This window comes from Acomys russatus, chromosome 19, assembly GCF_903995435.1.
Source record: "Acomys russatus chromosome 19, mAcoRus1.1, whole genome shotgun sequence".
Classification (NCBI taxonomy): domain Eukaryota; kingdom Metazoa; phylum Chordata; class Mammalia; order Rodentia; family Muridae; genus Acomys; species Acomys russatus.
Window position 1 is genome coordinate 6,952,122 of NC_067155.1, and position 19,298 is coordinate 6,971,419.

At 40.9% G+C, this 19,298-nt stretch overlaps 1 protein-coding gene across 1 annotated transcript in view; it reads left to right on the top strand.

The window, feature by feature from the left end:
* Nlrp2 (NLR family pyrin domain containing 2) overlaps positions 1–19,298 on the top strand; it is a 46,302-nt gene that overhangs the window by 15,664 nt on the left and 11,340 nt on the right. The window contains exons 4-8 of the mRNA XM_051161832.1: positions 9,907–10,556; positions 10,815–11,767; positions 14,393–14,563; positions 16,323–16,487; positions 18,842–19,012. Of these exons, the coding sequence (XP_051017789.1) occupies positions 9,907–10,556; positions 10,815–11,767; positions 14,393–14,563; positions 16,323–16,487; positions 18,842–19,012 (2,110 nt within the window). The remainder of the gene's footprint in view (positions 1–9,906; positions 10,557–10,814; positions 11,768–14,392; positions 14,564–16,322; positions 16,488–18,841; positions 19,013–19,298) is intronic.

Consider the following 19,298-nt stretch of genomic DNA (forward strand, 5'->3'; position numbering starts at 1 on the left):
AACCCTTCTAGATCCTACAATCTTTCCTCCACCTCCTCCTTGTCAATGTGGTTCCCTGAGCTCTGCCTAATGCTTGGCTATGAATCTTTGCATCTGCTCCCATGAGCTGCCTGAGGAAGCCTCTCTGACAATAGGGCTTGGTACCAATTTAATAATACAGAAGAATATCATTAGGAATCATTCCACTGACTGTGTGTGTGTTTGTTTGTTTGTTTGTTTGTTTGTTTGTTTGTTTTGGCCAGGTGTATTTGACACTAGGTCTCTGACTCATTCAGCTTCCTGTGTCTGGCATTGTAAGGCATGGACTCCTTAGCCTGGCTTGGACCTCAAATTGGACCAGTTATTGGTTGGCCATTCTCACAAGCTCTGAGCCAGAACTGCCCCCAGCACATCTTTCTGGTAGAACAGGTGTAGGTTGAAGGTGTTGCAGCTGGATGGGTGTTCTAATCACACCAATGGGAGCTTCGCTGGTTACCTAAGATGGCCAGTTCAGGCTCTGTATCCTCCATTACAAAGAGTCCTTACTAGACTAACCCTCAAAGGTTCTAGGAAGTTTCCACAATAATAGGTTATCATATAACCCCCTATTCCAGTCATCTCTCCAAGTACTCTCCCCCTCTGTCCTCTCATTAATCTGGACCCTCCTCTTCCCATCCGTATCTGCCACCAGGACACACCCAAAATGTATCTCCCCTTTCCAGGAAGACCCATGAATACCCCCTTGTTATTAAGCCTCTCTGAGTCTGGGGATTGCAGTGTGAATTTCCTTGACAGATAATATCCATTTATAAGTGAGTGCATATCATGTTTATCTTTCTGGGTCAGGGCTGCCTCATTCAGAATGACTTTTGTCTAGTTCTATCAACTTGCCTTCAAATTGTATGATGTCATTTTTAATAGCTAAGTAATATTCTATTGTGTAAATGTATCACATTTCCTTTATCCTTTATTCAGTTGAGGAACTTCTAATTTTTTCTAGTTTCTAGATATTGTGAATAAAGGCACTAAGCAAGCTAAGTAAGTGTCTTGTGGTAGAATGGAACATTCTTTGGGTATATATTCCCAGGAGTGCTATAGCAGAGTCTTGAAGTAGGTCTTTTCTCAATTTTTTAGAAGCCTGCCATATTGATCTTCTAGTGACTGTAAAAGTTTGCACTTCCATCGGCAATGAAGGAGTATTCCCCTTTCTCCACATCCTCACCATCATGAGTTGTTATTGATAATAGCCATTCTGTCAGCTGTAAAATGAAACCCCAAAGAAGTTTTTATTTGCATTTCTCTGGTATTTAATGATGTTGAACATTGCTTTAAGTCTTTCTCAGCCATCTGAAATTCCTCCATTAAGAATTTAGTTTAGATTTGTACTCCATTTTTTATAGGATTATTTGGTTTGATGCTATCTAGTTTCTTGAGTTATTTATATATTTTGGATATTAGCCCTCTGTCAAATGTAGGGTTGGTGAAACACTTTCCCCTTTTTGTAGGCTCCATTTTGTCCCATTAACAGTGTCCTTTGCCTTACAGAAGCTTTTCAGTTTTAAAAGCTCCCATTTATTAATTGTTCATCTTAATGTCTGTGCTATAAGTGTCCTGTTCAGAATGTTATCCCATGTGCTGGTGTAGTCAAGAATAGTCCATACTTTCTCTTCTATCATATTCAATGTGTCTGGTTTAATGGTTTGATTCATATAGACATGACTTTTGCACATGATGATAAATATTAATTTGTTTGCATTCTTATACATACAGGCATCAAGTTACGCCAGCACCATTTGTGGAATATGCTTTCTTTTTTCAATTGTGTTGTGATTTCTTCATTAAAAGTTAGGTATCCATAGGTGTGTGGATCTTCAATTCCATTGATCAATGTGTCTTTTTTATGTCAATTCCATGTGGGTATCATTACTGTAGGTCTGTGGTACAGCTTGAAAACTAGGATAGTGGTAACCCAGAAGTTCTTTTATTGTTTAGAATTATTTTAACTAACTTTGTTTTTGGGGGGTTTCCATATAAAGTCGAGTATAGTCCCTTTCACAGTATCTAAAGAATTGTCTTGGAAATTGGATGGGGATTGTATTGAATCTGTAGATTGTTTTGGGTAGAATGGACATTTTTACTGTATTAATTCTACTAATCCATGAGAATGGGAGATTGTTCCATCTTCTGATATCTCCTTCACTTTCTTTCTTCAAAAACTTAGTTTTGTCATACAAGTCATTCATTTGCTTGGTTAGGGTTACCCCCAATAAGTTTTATATTGGTTGTGACCGTTATAAATGGTGCTGCTTCCCTGATTTCTTTCTCAGTCTCTTTGTCATTTGTATACGAAGGCTACTGATATTTTTCTTAATCTTGTATTCAGCAACTTCAGTGGCAGTGATTGTGAGCTCTAGAAGCTCCCTGGTAAAGTGTTAGGGTTTGCTTATGTATACTACCATAGCATATGCAAGTAACTGTACTTTGGCTTCTTCTTTTCCAGTTTGTATCCCCATGATCTATTTAAGCTGTCTTACTGCTCTTGCTCAAACTTCAAGCATTATATTGAGTAAGTAGGGAGGAAGTAGACAGCCTTGTCTTGCTACTGATTTTAATGTAATTTCTTTGACTGTGTCTCCATTTAATTTGACGTTGGCTATAGGTTTGTTGTCAGATATATTGGGCCAGAAGGCTGAAGAACATCTTCCAATGTTATAAAGAGTTTTGGATGACTATTTAGGTAGAAAACTGTCTCTTTCGTCTTTTCATTTGGAGAGATACTAACCTGTAAATTGTTTTTTATTATGTTTACTTATGTCCCTTGTATCCCTGATCTGTCCCAAGACTTTTATTATGAAATGGTGTTGGATATTGTTGGAGGCTTTTTCAGTGTCTAGTGAGATGATCATGTGGATAATTTTTCTCATTTTAATGTTTTATTTTTCATAATTTATTTACACTAAATCACGATTGTTATCCCCTCAATCCTATCCTCTGGCTCCTATCCTCCCATTTCCACCCTCCCCCCATGTTCTGCCCTATTTCCCTCCCCTAGTACTCTGACAGGAGTGCCTTCCTCCCCAACCAACTGACAACAGCCTATCAGGTCTCATCAGGATAGCCTGCATCCCCTTACTCTGTGTGCCTGCAGGGCCTAACCGCCAGGGGAAGTGATTAAATTGCAGGCACCAGAGTTCATGTCAGAGGCAGTCCCTGATACCCCTGTCCATTGGCTATATCTGATCAGAAGGTCTAGGTTCTCTGTATGCACTGTTCTTGCTTCGTGCATCAGTTTGTGCAGCCCCCACCCCCGGGTAGACATCCACAGATCTTGATGCTGTGGAGCTCCTCACTCCACCTCGCCCTTCCATCCCCCATCTCTTTCATAGGACTCTAGGTGCTCCACCCAGAGTCCAACTGTGAGTTCCAGCATCTTTCCTGATCCCATGCTGGGTGGAGTCTCTCAGAAGAGATCTATGTTGGGCTAATATCCACTTATAAGTGAATTTCAATAAATAAATTCAATTTCATTGAATTTCAGAAGGTCCTTAATTTCTTTATTTCTTCCCTGATCCAGTTGTCATTAAGCAGAGAGTTGTTTAGTTTTCATTTGCCTGTAGGCTTTTTTTTATTTCTGTTGCTGTTGAAGTCCAGCTTTAGACCATGGTGATCTGATTGGATACAAGGCATTCTTTCAATCTTCTTGTATCTGTTGAGGCTTGCTTTGTTACCTACAATATGATAAGTTCTGGAGAAAGTTCCATGAGGTGCTGAGAAAAAGATAGAATCTACTAGATCCATTTGATTCAGGACATCAGTTAGTGTCATTATTTCTTGATTTAGCTTCTTTTTTGTTAACCTATCCTTTGGTGAAAGTGGGGTGTTGAAGTTTCCCACTATTAATGTCTGGGGATCTATGTGTGGTTTAAGCTTTATTAATGTTTCTTTTACAAGTGGGGTGCCTTGTATTGGGGACATATATGTTCAGAATTGTGATGTCATCTTGATTGACTTTTCCTTTGTGTATGAAGTACCCTTCCTAATCTCTTTTGATTAATTTTGGTTGAAAGTCTATTTTATTAGCTATTAGAATACCTACGCCAGCTTGCTTCTTGTGTCCATTTGCTTAGAATAACTTTTTCCAGCCTTTTACCCTGAGGTAGTGTCTTTCATTGTGGATGATATATGTTTCTTCAATGCAGCATAATGTTGGGTCATGCTTATGCATCCATTCTGTCAGTGTGTGTCTTTATGTGGGAGAGTTGAGACCATTTGTGTTGAGAGAGATTAATGACCAATGACTGTTAGATCCCTTGATTTTGATGTTGGGTTTGATACTATATTTGTGTTTTTGTCTGGGTTTTGTTTGCCTAAAGTGGAGGTATCTATTTCCTGTATTATCTTGGTTGTAGTTAGCCACTTTGGCTTGGAGTTTTCCTTCTAATCACTTCTGTAAGGCTGGATTTGTAGATAGGTATTGTTTTAATTTTTGTCATGAAATATCTTGTTTTCTCCATCTAGAGTTGTTGAAAGTTTTGCTGGATATAGTAGTCTGGACTGGCATCTGTATTCTTTTGGGATTTTCAAGACCTCTGCCCAGGCCCTTCTAGCTATTATGGTCTCTGCTAAAAAGTCTGGTGTGATTCTGATAAGTTTGCCATTATATGTTACTTGGCCGTTTCTCTTGCTGCTTTTAATATTTTATCTTTGTTCTGTATATTTTGTGTTTTGATTATTAAGTGGAGGGAGTTTTTTCTTTTCTGTTCTGTTCTATTTGGTGTTCTGTCAGCCTTTTGTATGTTTTGTATGCATATATTTCTTTAAATTGGAGAAATTTACTTCTATGAGTTGTTGAATTGTTAAACCATGAGTCTTAATTCCTATAATCTTTGGATTTCATCTTTTCATGGTGTCCTTGATTTCTTTGATGTTTTGTGTCAGGAATTTTTCAGATTTAACATTTTCTTTAATGGTTGTATCAAACGCTTCTATTGTACCTTCTATACCCCAGACTCTTTATTCCACTTCTTGTATTCTGTTGGTGATGCTTACCTCTGCAGTTCCTGTTTTCTTCTCTAAGTTCTCTCTTTCCCAGCTTTCCTATGTTTATGCTTTTATCATTGTTTCCATTTTCCTCTTCAGATCTTGAACCATTTTTCTTGATTTCCTTCACCTAATTGTTTGCATTTACCTGAATTTCTTCCAGTGACTTCTTCATTTTCCTCTCCATAGGCTTCTGTCGTGGCTTCTCTAAGGTCCTTGATCTGTTTGGCTGCATCTCCCTGTATTTGTTTATGGATTTTATTTCGCTTTCTCCATTATCATCTTCATTACTAAGGATTTGAGGTCATTTCCTTGTGCTTCAGTTGGGTTTTGAGTCCCCAGGCTTGATTTCTTTCAGATAACTGGATTCTGTAGATGCCATATTCTTTTTTGCTTTTGTTGTTTGTGTTTTTACATTGACCTTTAGTCATCTTGCTGTTTCTGACTTTGGGAGGTACTTTCTGGTGTCCCTCACTGGCCATTGAGAGCATTTAGTATGTGAGTGGCTGTGAGTGACTGTATGATGAGGCCCCTTGCCTGTGAAGGTCAGGAAACCCTTCCCTGGATCAGGTAGGTGATCTTGGTTCAGCTCCTAGGGACTTTGCTCCACAGCCTGAGCTCCCCACTGGGTCAAGCAGAGGCTGGTGGTGGTGCTCTGCATCCCAAGGCTCAGTCCAAGAGAGTGTAGGTACAGCCCACTATCCTCTGTTTGGCTGGGCTTTGGGGACACTGGGCCCCTAGGGTCTTGGATCCTTCAGAGAGCGCAGATACTCTGTGTGCTAGCCTGTGACATTTGGCTGGGTTTTGGAGAGCGTGTCCAAAGCCATCTGGGCCCTGGGTCCCTCCATGGACTGGCAGGGTAATCCAATCTATCCCAGATCCACACTCTAGGCTTCCCACTAGGCCAGCAGACACAGATGTTGGTGCTCTGTAGCTCACAGTTCAGTCATAGAGAGTTCAGGTAGAGTATGACAGCCTGTGTTTGGCTGGGCTTTGAGCCACTGAGGCCTTGTGGCCTTGCTTCCATCCACCAGAGAGTGTGGGAACCTCACGTGCTAGCCTATGGTGTTTGGTTGAACTTTGGAGAATGTGTTTTTTGCTGCCTGGCCACCCTGTCTGGTTCCTGGGTCCCTATATGGACCAGCGGCATGATCCAAGGTCAGATCTATCCCAGTTCCACATTCTGGGCTCTCCCTGGGCCAGCAGACACCGACACTGATGCTCTGTAGCCCACAGTTCAGTCAGAGAAAGAAAGTGTAGGTATAGCCAGATAGCCTACATTTGGCTGGTCTTTGGTGAGCTTGCCCACACCCACTCCAGGCCTGGAGCGTTCTGTAGACTGGCAGGGTGGTCTGAGGTCAGATACACCTGTTTTCCTGGATTCTCTTCTGGGTCAGCAGATCCAGATGCTAGTGGGTCACAGTTAAGTCCCAGACACAAGTCCACAATATAGAGCATAGATGCAGCTCACAAACAGGTATGTGTCCAGACTCTGGGGACTGAGCACCCATCCTCTGTGGACCAGTTGGATGGCCTGAGGCCAGACCCACCTGTGCTCTGCCCAATGTGGACCCCTTTCACCAAAAACTCTCCAGGCCTTGTGGTCTGTAGCTCCCAGCCCACTCCCTAGGCTCCATCTTGCCAATCAGACACAGTGTGTGGTCAGTGTCACCATCTTGGGTCTCTCAGGGCTTTTTTTCTTACTACTTTTGCACTTTCATTAAATTGTTAGCACAAACTAATTCTCATAAATAAATAGTTTCTAGGTTCAGATCCTGGTCTCTTGCAACACATATATATAAAATTCTTCATATATACATGTTTTCACTCCCCTTTGGTATGTACCTGAGAGTTGGTGTGCATTTCAGAGAGGTAGCACTCTATTTCTTCTCCATCAAAGTTTGTAATAGTGAGCTAACAGTAGATACCACAGAGATGCATTTCCTGAGCTCCCACCACTTACTCTGGTGTAGTAGAGAAAAACAGACAAGTTGTTGTTATAAACTACATTGAAGACTTTGTAAGTATTGAATGGTATATATTAACTACATATAATAATGGTTTTAATGACATTTTCATATATACATAGTGTATTTTTACCAAATTAATCCCTATTACACTTTCTTGTCCCTCTTTCCCCTCGTGATGCCTTTTCACATCCTAACTGATCCTTTTTTGTTTGTGAGTGTGTTTGTGTGTGTGTGTGTGTGGACAGAGAGAGAGAGAGAGAGAGAGAGAGAGAGAGAGAGAGAGAGAGAGAGAGAGAACCTGCATGTGCGAGTATATGCAGGTGTGTGCATGCTTGAACACATGCACGGGTGTGTGAGAGCCTGTTCATGCATGTGTATATCACTAGAGGTGCTCCTATAAGCATGGATGTCTTACAAGTGTCTACAACACTGAAAAAAATCTGTACCATTCCCTGCATTTACTACTGCTTATAGATTCTCACAAAGGTTTTCAGCCTTGTGAGCCACTCCCTGACTATATATCCTCAGAGAAGATGATCTGTGAAGATTTCTTGCTCCAGGATGAATGTTCATAGGTCTGGTCTCAGCTAGGTTCTGTGTAGGTCTTTTCAGTGCTGCTAGAGTTCAAGAATATAATGGCTATGGCATTCTCAGAAGACCCTAGCTTTCCTTTGATTCCTATATTTTTTCCTCCTCTTCTTCAATGTTCCCTGTGTCTTGAAGGAGGTACTAAAGGTGCAGATTGTTCAATATATTCTTATTCTTGGCAATTGCAGCAGTTACAAGTTGCTATAGTAACAACTAATCACTGTTTTTTTTTTAAGCTTCTCAGACCAAAACTGGCATTGCTAGACTGTAAGCATCAATTTTAGGTGTTTAGAAAACAACTTGTCAAGAACACTGTGTCCATTTAGCCAAATAATAACAGTAGTTTCCTCAGAAGGGTTTCTGTCCTCCCAAGCCTTTGACCAGGTTTACAAAACAAACCAGATTTTAATTTCTTCCTAGGGAGAAGGTAGCAAATCAATCATAAATCAGGACTGGAGAGATGGCCTAGTTATTAAGAGCACTTGCTGCTCTTCCAGTGGTTCTGAGTTCAGTTCTCAGCACCTCCATTTCTCTGGCTCACAACCATTTATAACTCCAGCTCCAGAAGATCTGAGGCCTCTGGCCTATATGGGCACCTGGACATAACCACAGTCAGATGCACCCATAGACACATAATTAAAAATAATTTTAAAATTCCAATAAGAAATCATTTGGTTTGCCTCCTAACAAGGCTTGACATCATTGCACCAACGGCACTGCCCTGACAGATAAATTTTTTAGCAGGCAGGGTCTACAGCTGAGCAAGGCCACTGATGGAGATTCTCCCCTATCACTTACATCATACCCCAACACTATGAAGACTCCAAGAAGAGAGTGAGTTTCCAGATCAGTGTCAGTTTGATTTCTTTCTGTCTTAGACATTTGCGTATCTAGTGTGTCTAGTTCTGATCATAAAGCCAAGAGTGGTGACAATAAACTTGTGTTTTGGAAGGCTCTGGAGCCTCCCTGGACGATAACGTGAAACACACATTTTGAACACTGGAATTTTCATTTAAGCATATGTGTTGAGGTTTCCTATAATATATTTAAACAATTTTTGTGTAGCCCAAGCTGGCTAGGAACTTTCTGTGACCTGGGTGGGTCCTTACAATCTTTCTGTCTCAAACTCCCAAATGATAAAAATTATTACCATACAACACCATGCTCGGGTTGCACTGATATGGCAAATGTTTCTTACAAATGGCTCTCCAGAAATTAGATCCAGTAATATAGCTGTGTATTTTTATTCCTCTCTATGGCCTACCCATTATACTTCTAAGCTTACAACATGTGCAGAATCTGCAGTTATAAAAATGCAGGGAGGGAGACCTCACAAACATAAGAAGAATTAAGACAATCTTGGAAGTAAGAAAGCTAGGTGTGATTAAAAATAAAAAAAAAAGAAATTGTCTTGAACAACAAAGAATTAATAAGAAGGAAATAAGAACCTAGACAAATATCCTCAATGTAGTTATGTGGATCCACCCATACATGAAAAATTTGGGGTGTGTGGTATGTATGCATGACTGTGAACATCTGATTTCACACATGTGTCTACATATGGAAGCCAGAAATTGACATTAGGTGTCCTATCATTCTCTACCTTATATTTTGAGATAAGGTCTCCCACTGAATCTGAAGCTCCCTGACTGGCTAGACCATCTTCCTCTCAAGCCAAAAGGGACATGGTTGTCTCTGCCCATTCCACCCCCATAGCACTAAGGTGACAGATATACACCCCTGAGCTTGACTTTTATGTGAGTTCTAGAGACCAAACTCTGCTCCTTATGCTAGTGTGGCAGACACTTGACCAATCTCCCCAGGCCCTGTATGAGAATGTTAATAGACAAAAAGAAATTAGAACCATTCTAAACAAAGAGGTTACTTTCCCATAGTAGAAAGCAATGCCCCTGATCTTTGTTTCCTTAAGCTAAAATAAATAGGGGCTGGGGATATGGTTCAGCAGTAAGAAATGTATGCTGTTCTTGCAAAACACCTTAGTTTAGGTCCCAGCACCCATTTCAGGCCATACTCAACCACCTGTAACTCTAGCTCTGGTGAACTAATGCCTTCTCCTGGCATCTATGGGCACTGCACTCACAAGTACATACCCACATACACTTATATGTGTGTAATTAAAGTTAAACTTAGTTATTTCAAATTGGACTCTTTTTAAAGTATATTTGCATCAAAAAATAAACATGGGTTGAAGTTAGTCTGTAAAAACTATGTTCCTCATTTTCCTTTTCTAATTTCATGAGGTAATTTTTCACAATAACCAACTAACTGTGTCCTGTCTATCCCCTGCCCACTGTCATTGACGGTAAAGAACATGAGCAGAAAAAGATTTGGAAGACTACATACATAGACAAATGGAAGAATAACTTTTGGCCTATAAGCAATGAAGAAATCTATGTGGCTACTGAGAGCTACAGGACACTCATGACATTGTGTAATCCTAAGGCAGAGATGCCATTTGCTCATACAATAGTGCTTCATGGCCCTCCAGGATCTGGAAAAACCACAATGGCAAAAAGACTAATGCTAGAATGGTCAGAGAGCAAGCAGGCCCAGATGTACCCATGTGCTTTCTATATCAGCTGCAGGGAACTTAATAATAGTAATTCTTGCACTTTTGCACACCTCTTATCCTTGTACATTGAGCCCTGGAGGGATCTTGTGATGCAGGCCCTAGGCTTGGCAAAGAAATTCTTGTTTGTGGTGGACGGTTTTGATGAGCTGGCCGTCCCAGCAGGAGCTCTGATCAGTGATATCTGTAGTGACTGGAACACGGTGCAGCCTGCAGCTGTCTTACTAAGCAGTTTGCTGAAAAGGAAGATGCTACCTCATGCCACACTGCTGGTGACCACACGGACAGAGGCTTTACAGCAAATCCACCTCATGATAGATCAGCCCCTGCTTATAGAGACTAAGGGCTTCTTGGAGAAGGAAAAGTGGGAGTACTTTCAGAAATACTTTGCCAGAGTGAAGGGTAAAGATGCAGATGAAAATAAGGTGGAGGAAGAGGAGGATGAGGACAAGGAAGGGGAGGAGGAAGAGAAGAAGAAGGAGACGGGGGACAAGACAGAGATGGGGAAGGAGAAGAAGACAGAGAAGGAGAAGAAGGAGACAGAGGAGGAGAAGAAGATGGAGACGGGGAAGGAGAAGGAGATGGAGATGGGGAAGGAGGAGAAGGAGACTGAGTCAGGGGAGGAGGAGGAGATAGAGACAGGGGAGGAGGAGGAGGCAGAGACAGAGGAGGAGGAAGGTGCAGAAAAGGCACTGCAAGCTTTCAATGCAGTGAGAAGCAGTGCTGCTCTCTTCCAAATGGCCCCACTTCCTGCTGAATGTGGGATATTCTGCCTTTGCCTGGAGCTAGGCATAAAGAAGAGGGAAGACCTTGCTCTGACATGCCAGACTCAAACCTCCATGTTCCTGAACTTCCTCTATAGAATCTTCTCACCAGAAATCTATGAAGACCATCTCAACACTGAACTGCAAATCTTGTTCAAGAAAATATGTATGCTGGCTGCTGATAGTCTGTTGGAGAAGCTGTCTGTAGTCTTTGAAGAAGACTTCTTGAAATTAAAATTGGACCTGAATAAATTGCATCCCATAATATCCAAGTACATTCTCCCTAAAAACTCTTCCAGTAAAAAATGTCTCTCCTTCATCTGCCTCAGTATCCAGCAGCTATTAGCTGCTATAGTATTTGTTCAGGAACTTGGGCAGGAAGGCAAGAATGTCTCCAAATATAATATGCAGAATATGCTTTCTAGAGAAGCAAGATTTAAAAACCCCAACCTGTCTGGAGTGCTGCTGTTTGTATTTGGCCTCTTGAATAAGACACGAATTCAAGAGTTGAAGAGCATTTTTGGCTGCCAAATATCAACTGAGGTCAAGAGGAAATTCCTGGAGTGTGAGTCAGGGGAAAATAAGCCTCTCCTATTACTGATGGATCTACAGGAGATGTTGTCCTGTCTCTATGAGTCTCGAGAGGAGGAGCTTGTGAAGGAAGCCATGGCCACCTTTGAGGAAATCTCCTTTCATTTGAAAACCAACACAGACCTCATACATGCTTCATTCTGCCTCAAGAATTCCAAAAACTTGCAGACAATGTCCCTGCAAATAGAAAAGGGGGTCTTTCCAGAGAATGATGCTGTGTCAGAGTCCACAGATCAAGATCAAAGGTAAGAACCCTTTTCCTTTCAGGCTTCTTAATGGTGCTTGTGTCCTCCATCTCATCCCATTGTATTTTCAGTAAGAGGTTGAAGTTTCTCGTTCTCTGTAGCTCAGGGTAGGACATTTTGTAGCCGATGAACATCCTTCCTACTTAAAAAAAAAAAAAAAGTGAAGTAATGATGTGATTAAGGATGCCATCCTGCCGGGCGTGGTGGCGCACGCCTTTAATCCCAGCACTCGGGAGGCAGAGGCAGGCGGATCACTGTGAGTTCGAGGCCAGCCTGGTCTACAAAGTGAGTCCAGGACGGCCAAAGCTACACAGAGAAACCCTGTCTCAAAAAACCAAAAAAAAAAAAAAAAAAAAAGGATGCCATCCTGAGAGTTAAACATCTTTTGTAATTAATTTATTTAATTAATTAAACTTAATAATTAATTATCCCATTGTAGCATCCTCCCTCCTGTGCCCCTGGTCCCACCCTCCCTCCCTCTTTCCCCATCACCCCTCCTCTGTTCCTCAGAGAAGGGAATTTCCCCCTCCCAACTCACCCTAGCTCATCAAGTTGTATCAGGACTGAATGCATCCTCTTCGTCTATGGCCTCACAAGCCCTGACAGGTGGGAAGTGATCAAAAAGCAGACAACAGAGTCCATGTTAGAGACAATCCCTGCTCCCCTTACTTGGAGACACACATGGAGCCTGAGCTGGCCATCTGCAACATCTCTGTATATGGTGTAGGTCCAGTCCACACATGGTCCTTGGTTGGCACTTAAGTCTTTGCAAGCTGCTCCGGGCTCTTGTTAGTTTGCTCTGTTGGTCTTCTTGGGGAGCTCCTGTCACCTTCAGGTCCTTCTATCTTTCGCCCCCACTTTTCCACAAGACTCCCTAAGCATTGCCCAATGTTTGGCTGGGAGTCTCTGCATCTGTTTGGATCCACTTCTGGGTGGGACCTCTCAGGTGACAGCTAGACTCTGCTCCTGTCTGGTGGCATAGCAGAATATCATTAATAACGTCAAATTTTTCCTGCCATATGTCGTGGCATATATCTGTAATCTGACCACATGGAAGGCACTGAAGCCAACTCGGCCTACAGATGAGTTGTTGAAAAGCCAGGGCTACATAGTGGGACCCTGTCTCAAAAGAACACCTAAACCATCCCCTCCCAAGCCACCCCCAATTCTAGCAGTGAAGATGGACTATATATCATGATATAGATATAATAATAATAATAATAATAATAATAATAATAATAATAATAAACATCACAGCATGTGCTAATTTCCAGATCTCAACTCAAGCTTTGGGCCCATTGACTAACATTTCTCTTTAAAAGCTATTTGAAGTCATGGTTTCTTTAATCATTTCAAACAATGAAATCTAGTCATTTGCATTAACATGGAAGACATTATGTAAAGTGAAGTAAGCTGAACCAGAGGGACAAATACTGAACAGTCTCAACTATACCAATTTTAAAAAGACAACTTGAATATTAAAATGGTGTTTGAGGTTGGGAAAAGTATGAGGTTAGGGCAGGTTTAGGGAAAATGTATACATTCAAAGATTTATGATTCATGTGTAAATTTTTTGTCTGCATGTATGCCTATGCACTATGTACATGCCTAGCACACATGAAGGCAAGAAAAGAATACTAGATCCTCTGGAAGTGGGCTTATAGACAGTTGTAAGTTACGACAAAGGTGCTGGTAATTGAATCCAGTTCCTCTGGAAGACCAGCAAGTAATCTTACTGCTGAAAACATCTCTCCAGGCCCTCAAAAATACCTTTAATTTCCATTTCCATAATGGAAAAGTAGAAAAGGACCTATGAGTGGGGAAAATGAGCTTTGAAGGAGAAGATGACAGAACACATGTAATGTGAGGACAGGAAAGATGCATCACATGCCTGATGAATTAAATTTCTAGGATACAATGGTTCCAGGAGAAGACTGGTTCCCATAAGATATCCTTTGACTTCTACACAGACATATGTAATTTTTTAAAGCCTGATAAAAGAATGTGTGACATAAAAGTGGAAGTGTGGATACCCAAAAATAAAGGGGTTTAAGTATAGATAGGAGGGAGGGAGATAAGGGATACAGGCAGAGAATCAGCTAAAACTATGCATTAAAACGCCATAAAGGAACTAATAGAACAAAACAGATGGAATTAGAAATTACTAAGCAAAAGAGCCCAATTCAGCTAAATACAGGGCTCTCTCATAAACTGATTCTAGATTTTAATGTGTGTGTGTGTGTGTGTGTGTGTGTGTGTGTGTGTGTGTGTGTGTACATGTGGAGGGTTAAGTTATAAAAGTACAAAAAACTTTAATGATTGATTTTTGTCAGATAAACACAAACTAGAGTCACCTGGGAGAAGAAAACATCAATTGAGGGTTTTTTTTCCTTCAGAACCCACACAAAACACAGGATAGTGCATGCCTGTGATCTCCATGATGGGAGGATGGAAGGTGGAAGCTTAAATGCCTGTTGGCCTAGCCTACCTGCTGAAATCCAAACCAATGAGAGACTCTGCCTCATGAAAAAGGTGGACTATGCCTAAGGATGCACGGGGGTGTGCAGGCACACATAAATCCGTGAGGAAATAAAAATTAGTCCATTTTGTTTTTTTTTTCTGTAGGTCCCAGGGTGACCAACACCTGCTAACTTTCTGGACGGACTTTTGTGATGTGTTTAATTCAAACAAGAAACTGGTTTTTCTGTACTTCAGCGAAAGTGTCTTCAACAGCTCCTCGCTACAGGTTCTTTGTGAAAGGCTGGCCTCTGCTCCCTGTCGCCTGCAGAAAGTGGTGTATGTACAAGCTGATACCCCCGTAGCATATTACCAAAGTGCTCACAATTTTAAAACTGGAAAAAAAAAATCCTCAAATTCATATCCCAGACTCTAGCCAGGTGCACAAGACAAAGGTAATTTACATAGAACTGTCCTTAATTTTATCTAGAGGACCCTACAATAACTTCAGTATAACACAGAACACATTTTTGATGTTCACATATGCCATGAGAAAAATAAAGATCCTCAGGCAGTTTGAGTCCTACTGTGGAAACCACTGGGCTCCGATTAGAACAGAGTCCCCCAACCTCTACAGGCACTGTAGAGCGATGTATTTCTTTGTTGGAGGGAGAAGATTCATCTGTGTCTTATCAAATGGAGAGCAGTGTCCCTGACCTCCACATGACCCAGATATCAATGGCAGTTTCTTCCCTCAGTCATGAGATGCCTCAGTGTCTACATGGGTCATCTGCTGTCCCCAGAGGACACACAAAACCATGACAGGCTGGAAGCTAGCCACTGATGTAGAAAGGAAGAAGAGCAATGTGCTTGGAGGTGTGAGCATGGAAAGCCAATAGGAAAGGTGTGTGTGCCCATGACCAAAAAAAATGAATGGAATTGGAAAAAAGAGCAGTGTTGTTAAAATATTATCAGAAAAGTAAATATGTAAATGCATGAGTGCAGAGTGTAGAAAAGTGATCAGTCTTACTTGATGTTCATCTGTACATTTTGTGCCTAGAAGGCTTAAATCTAGGAAGATGTGAGTCACAACAGGTTCAGGGAAATTTCCTTAACTTTACATGTATCTGACTTCCTTGAATCTTCTCTGTGGCAAAATGTAACTGCAAACCCCACCCTGCTTTTGAAATGAATGTTTAAAAAATTAGACTGCTTAGCTGCAAAATACACTCAGACGCACTCAAAAAAAAAAAACTTTACATGTATGTATATGTATATGATATATATATACATATATACATATATATACATATTTCTATAGGCATGTCTGATGCCTATAGAAATCAGAAAAAGGTATAAGATCCTCGGAACTAAAGTGTCAGACAGTTGTGAGCGATCCTGTGGATACTGAAGACCAAACGTGGGTCCTCTGCAAGAGTAACAAGTGTTCTTAATTTCCGAGCCATCTCTCTGACACCTCTTAATTCTTTCTTGAGAAGAAGAGTTCTTATCCACTAAGGACTGCACTAGATGTGGATAAATACAGAAGAACTCCTCATAGTCTTCCACAAGACACAGTGGTTGTGGAAAGGTGCCCACTGGTAACACGTCAAAGAAAATGAATGTCTCATTCTTTTTAAAAAGGGAGGTTTGTGTGGGATATAGTGTATATATGTACATATATACTATCATACATACATACATACATACATACATATATGTATAGCGAATTTTGCATATGTTTGAAATTATTAAAGAAAGTATGACTTCAGATAGTTTCTAAAGAGGAATGTTAGTCAATGGGGCCAAAGCTTGAGGCATAGAAAGACAAAATCTCATCTTTTTAAAAATTTATAATATTTTATGTTTTATTATATTTTTATATTTATGTTTATTATATATGTATTATATTATTTATCATGTGACATATATATTTGCATGACTGGAAGCCAAAGCAATTTGCCGAATTGACTCTTTGCTTCATCCCTGTGGGTCCACGGGATCAAACTGAGGTTGTGAGATTTGGTGTCAAGTCTTGTCATTCACCAAGCCATCTCACAAGCACTCACGATCTCATCTTTTATGTTCTTTTCCTCAGCCTCAAAAATATTTCCCCAGATGATGCTTACAAGAAACTGTGCCTCACTTTTAACGGTTACGAAGCCCTCTCACATCTGACTCTGGAGGGTGGAAACCCAAACTCTGTGCTTCCCTCGGTGTGTGGGGTCCTGAAAAATTCAGCATGTAAACTGCAGTTTCTCAGGTATCTCTCAATCCCCGAAGTCCTGGTCATGTAAGACTATCTCAAATCCAAATTAGAGGGAAATATTGCCTACTCTTAAAAAAAAAAACTCGAGGCACATGGACCAGAAGATGGACAAAAAATTCAATCTTCATCCTCCCTGAGGTCTGATTAACTTACATATGACAACCCTGTGACCAAGAAACTACTAGAATCCAAGTAACAGCCCTATCAGGCCATTTTCTTGTGGTTGTGGTTATATGCTTCTTGGATCATGGTCCAGAACATAAGATTGAAGACCCCATATTCCCAGCAAAGACTCTCCAAAGCATCAGTTAAGTCCTTCCCTATGAGCATATACAGGGGGAGGTAATCCCCCTCAGGAACAGTCATAGGGGAGGGGAATAAGGGGAAAATGGGACGGAGGAAAGAATGGGAGGACACAAGGGATGGGATAACCATTGAGATGTAACAAGAATAAATTAATAATGAAACATTAAAAAAAAGTCCTTCCCTAGCATCACTCTTTGATTGGGGTATCAGCTGTTAGGATACTGTCTACTGGTTATACTGCCACCCCCATCCTACGATGCATGGATCCTACCATGATCATATTTGAACCAGCAGCGGGAACATAGTGTAATGTCACAAACTGTACCTCTGTATTCCCTGGTATGTGATATTCACCCATTTAACGAGGTCAATAAGGAGGGGATAACATACATCCCATAAGGACTAGGGGATGAAGTAATGAGACAAGTTGTAACTGCTGTCAATACCACTCCTGGCAAAATACCCCCTTTTTCCTTTCTCTGAGAGAATTATCTGGGAGAGAGCATGTATGACTTGAATATTTGAGACTTGATTTTTTACTTAAAATGAATAATCTAATGCCCAAAACAAAAGAAAGTCGCATAAAGTTCAGTGTTATGTAATTTTGGAGGCAATTGGCAGTCCACATAATATGCCTTGATTTAATTTGGTTGAATAATTATAGTGTAGGTCTTAAGAGGGAGGCTCTTCATTATCTTTAGTATATTTTACTGTGTCATTCCATGTGAGTTATCAACTTAAAACATTCAGTCAGATGATATAATGTTTATTTCCAATATAAAAATGGAGGTAATAAAAAAATCTGTTACGTGCCTAGAATCATTGAAGTACATATAGGGAGACCCAGTCTCACAAATAATATAGGATATTGTGTTTGGTGGTGCATATCTTTGATTCAAGAACTTGGGAGGCAGAGGCAGGGAGATCTTGAGTTCCAGGCTAGCCTGGTCTACATAATGAGTTTGGCACTAGTTAGGGATATGTAGATAAATGCTGTCCCAAAACTGTGTATGTGGGCTGGAGAGATGGCTCAGAGGTTAAGAGCATTGGCTGCTCTTCCAAAGGTCCTGAGTTCAATTCCCAGCAACCACATGGTGACTCACAACCATCTATTACGAGGTCTGGTGCCCTCTTCTGGCCTCCAAGCATACATGCAGGCAGAGCACTGATAAGTAATAAACAAATCTTAAAAGAAGAGAGGGGATATTAATAAATTTTTTAAAAAACATATATGTTCATAAATTTATGGCAGTAAAATTAGCACTGCATGCATGTACAAGGATGTGGGGCCATACTGAAGGCATGGGCCACCTACCAGTGGCCACAACACCAAAGAGAATGTGACTCTTCCTCCCCTAGCTGCCATCAACTGCTAATATCTCTTCAGCTAAAAGAGAGCATGAATTGAGGATAGAAATATGTTGAGAAGTTGGCTTCAGGTAAGAATAAGATATATTACATGTATTTCTATATACATATGAAATATTAATTAAAAGAATAAAAATAATTTGAACCATGGTCTCTCTGTGAAGCTCTGGCTGGCCTGGAACAGACTGTGTGGTGTAGTCTGGCCTGGATCTCACAGAGGTCTACCTTCCTCCACCTCCTGAGTGCTGGTATAAAAGGCATGCATGGTCAAAATTTATGTGGGAGAGAATATAACTTGGTGAACCCAGGCAACTAGACCACATTTCTGTACTCACCAAGGAAGGGAGAATGCAAAACAGCCCAAAAGTATAAACACTATGCTTTTAAACAACTAGGAAGTAAACCATTCATTCCTACAATAGGAAAGAAAACTCAGGTTTGTCCATCGGGAAGTTCATCCAAGGAGTACAAGCTAGATCAGAAGCAATCCAACCAACTTAACTAGCCCCAGTCAGCCTTTTTTGCAAGCCTGGTTTGATGTTCTACCTCTTGCAATTTACTCCTTTACTTTAGTTCTCTACATACTAACTGGACTCATTCACAACTGGAAGAACAGCTGCCCTATGTCACTCTCTGGACCATTCAGAACAAACTTTCTCTTGTTTCTCTCATAGGCTGGCATCTTGTTCTCCCGCTGTTCAGAAATGGACTGAGTTCTTCCGGGCCCTGAACGTCAATAAATCCCTGACCTGTCTGGACCTCGCAGACAACGAATTCTTAGACAAGGGTGCCAAGCTGCTGTGTGAGGCTTGGAAGCGGCAAAAGTACAAACTGCACAGGGTGTCGTAAGTGTCTCCTCTATCTGTGGAGTCTGAGCTATAGATAGGAGAGAGACGTTAACACCACACTTAACCAGGCAACCCATATGAGTCTGCCCACAGATGCAAACACCTGCTTCTGAGTTTTTTATTCTATACCACTCAGCTGGCTCTTCTCATTTTTATTAAGAATTTCATATGCACATATGTGTGTGTGTCATTTGATAAAATTCACTCCTCATTTTCTCTCCTCTGAATTCTCTCCATGCACTCATTGCTGGTCCCTCCTAACTTCATATGCTCTTTGCTTAAA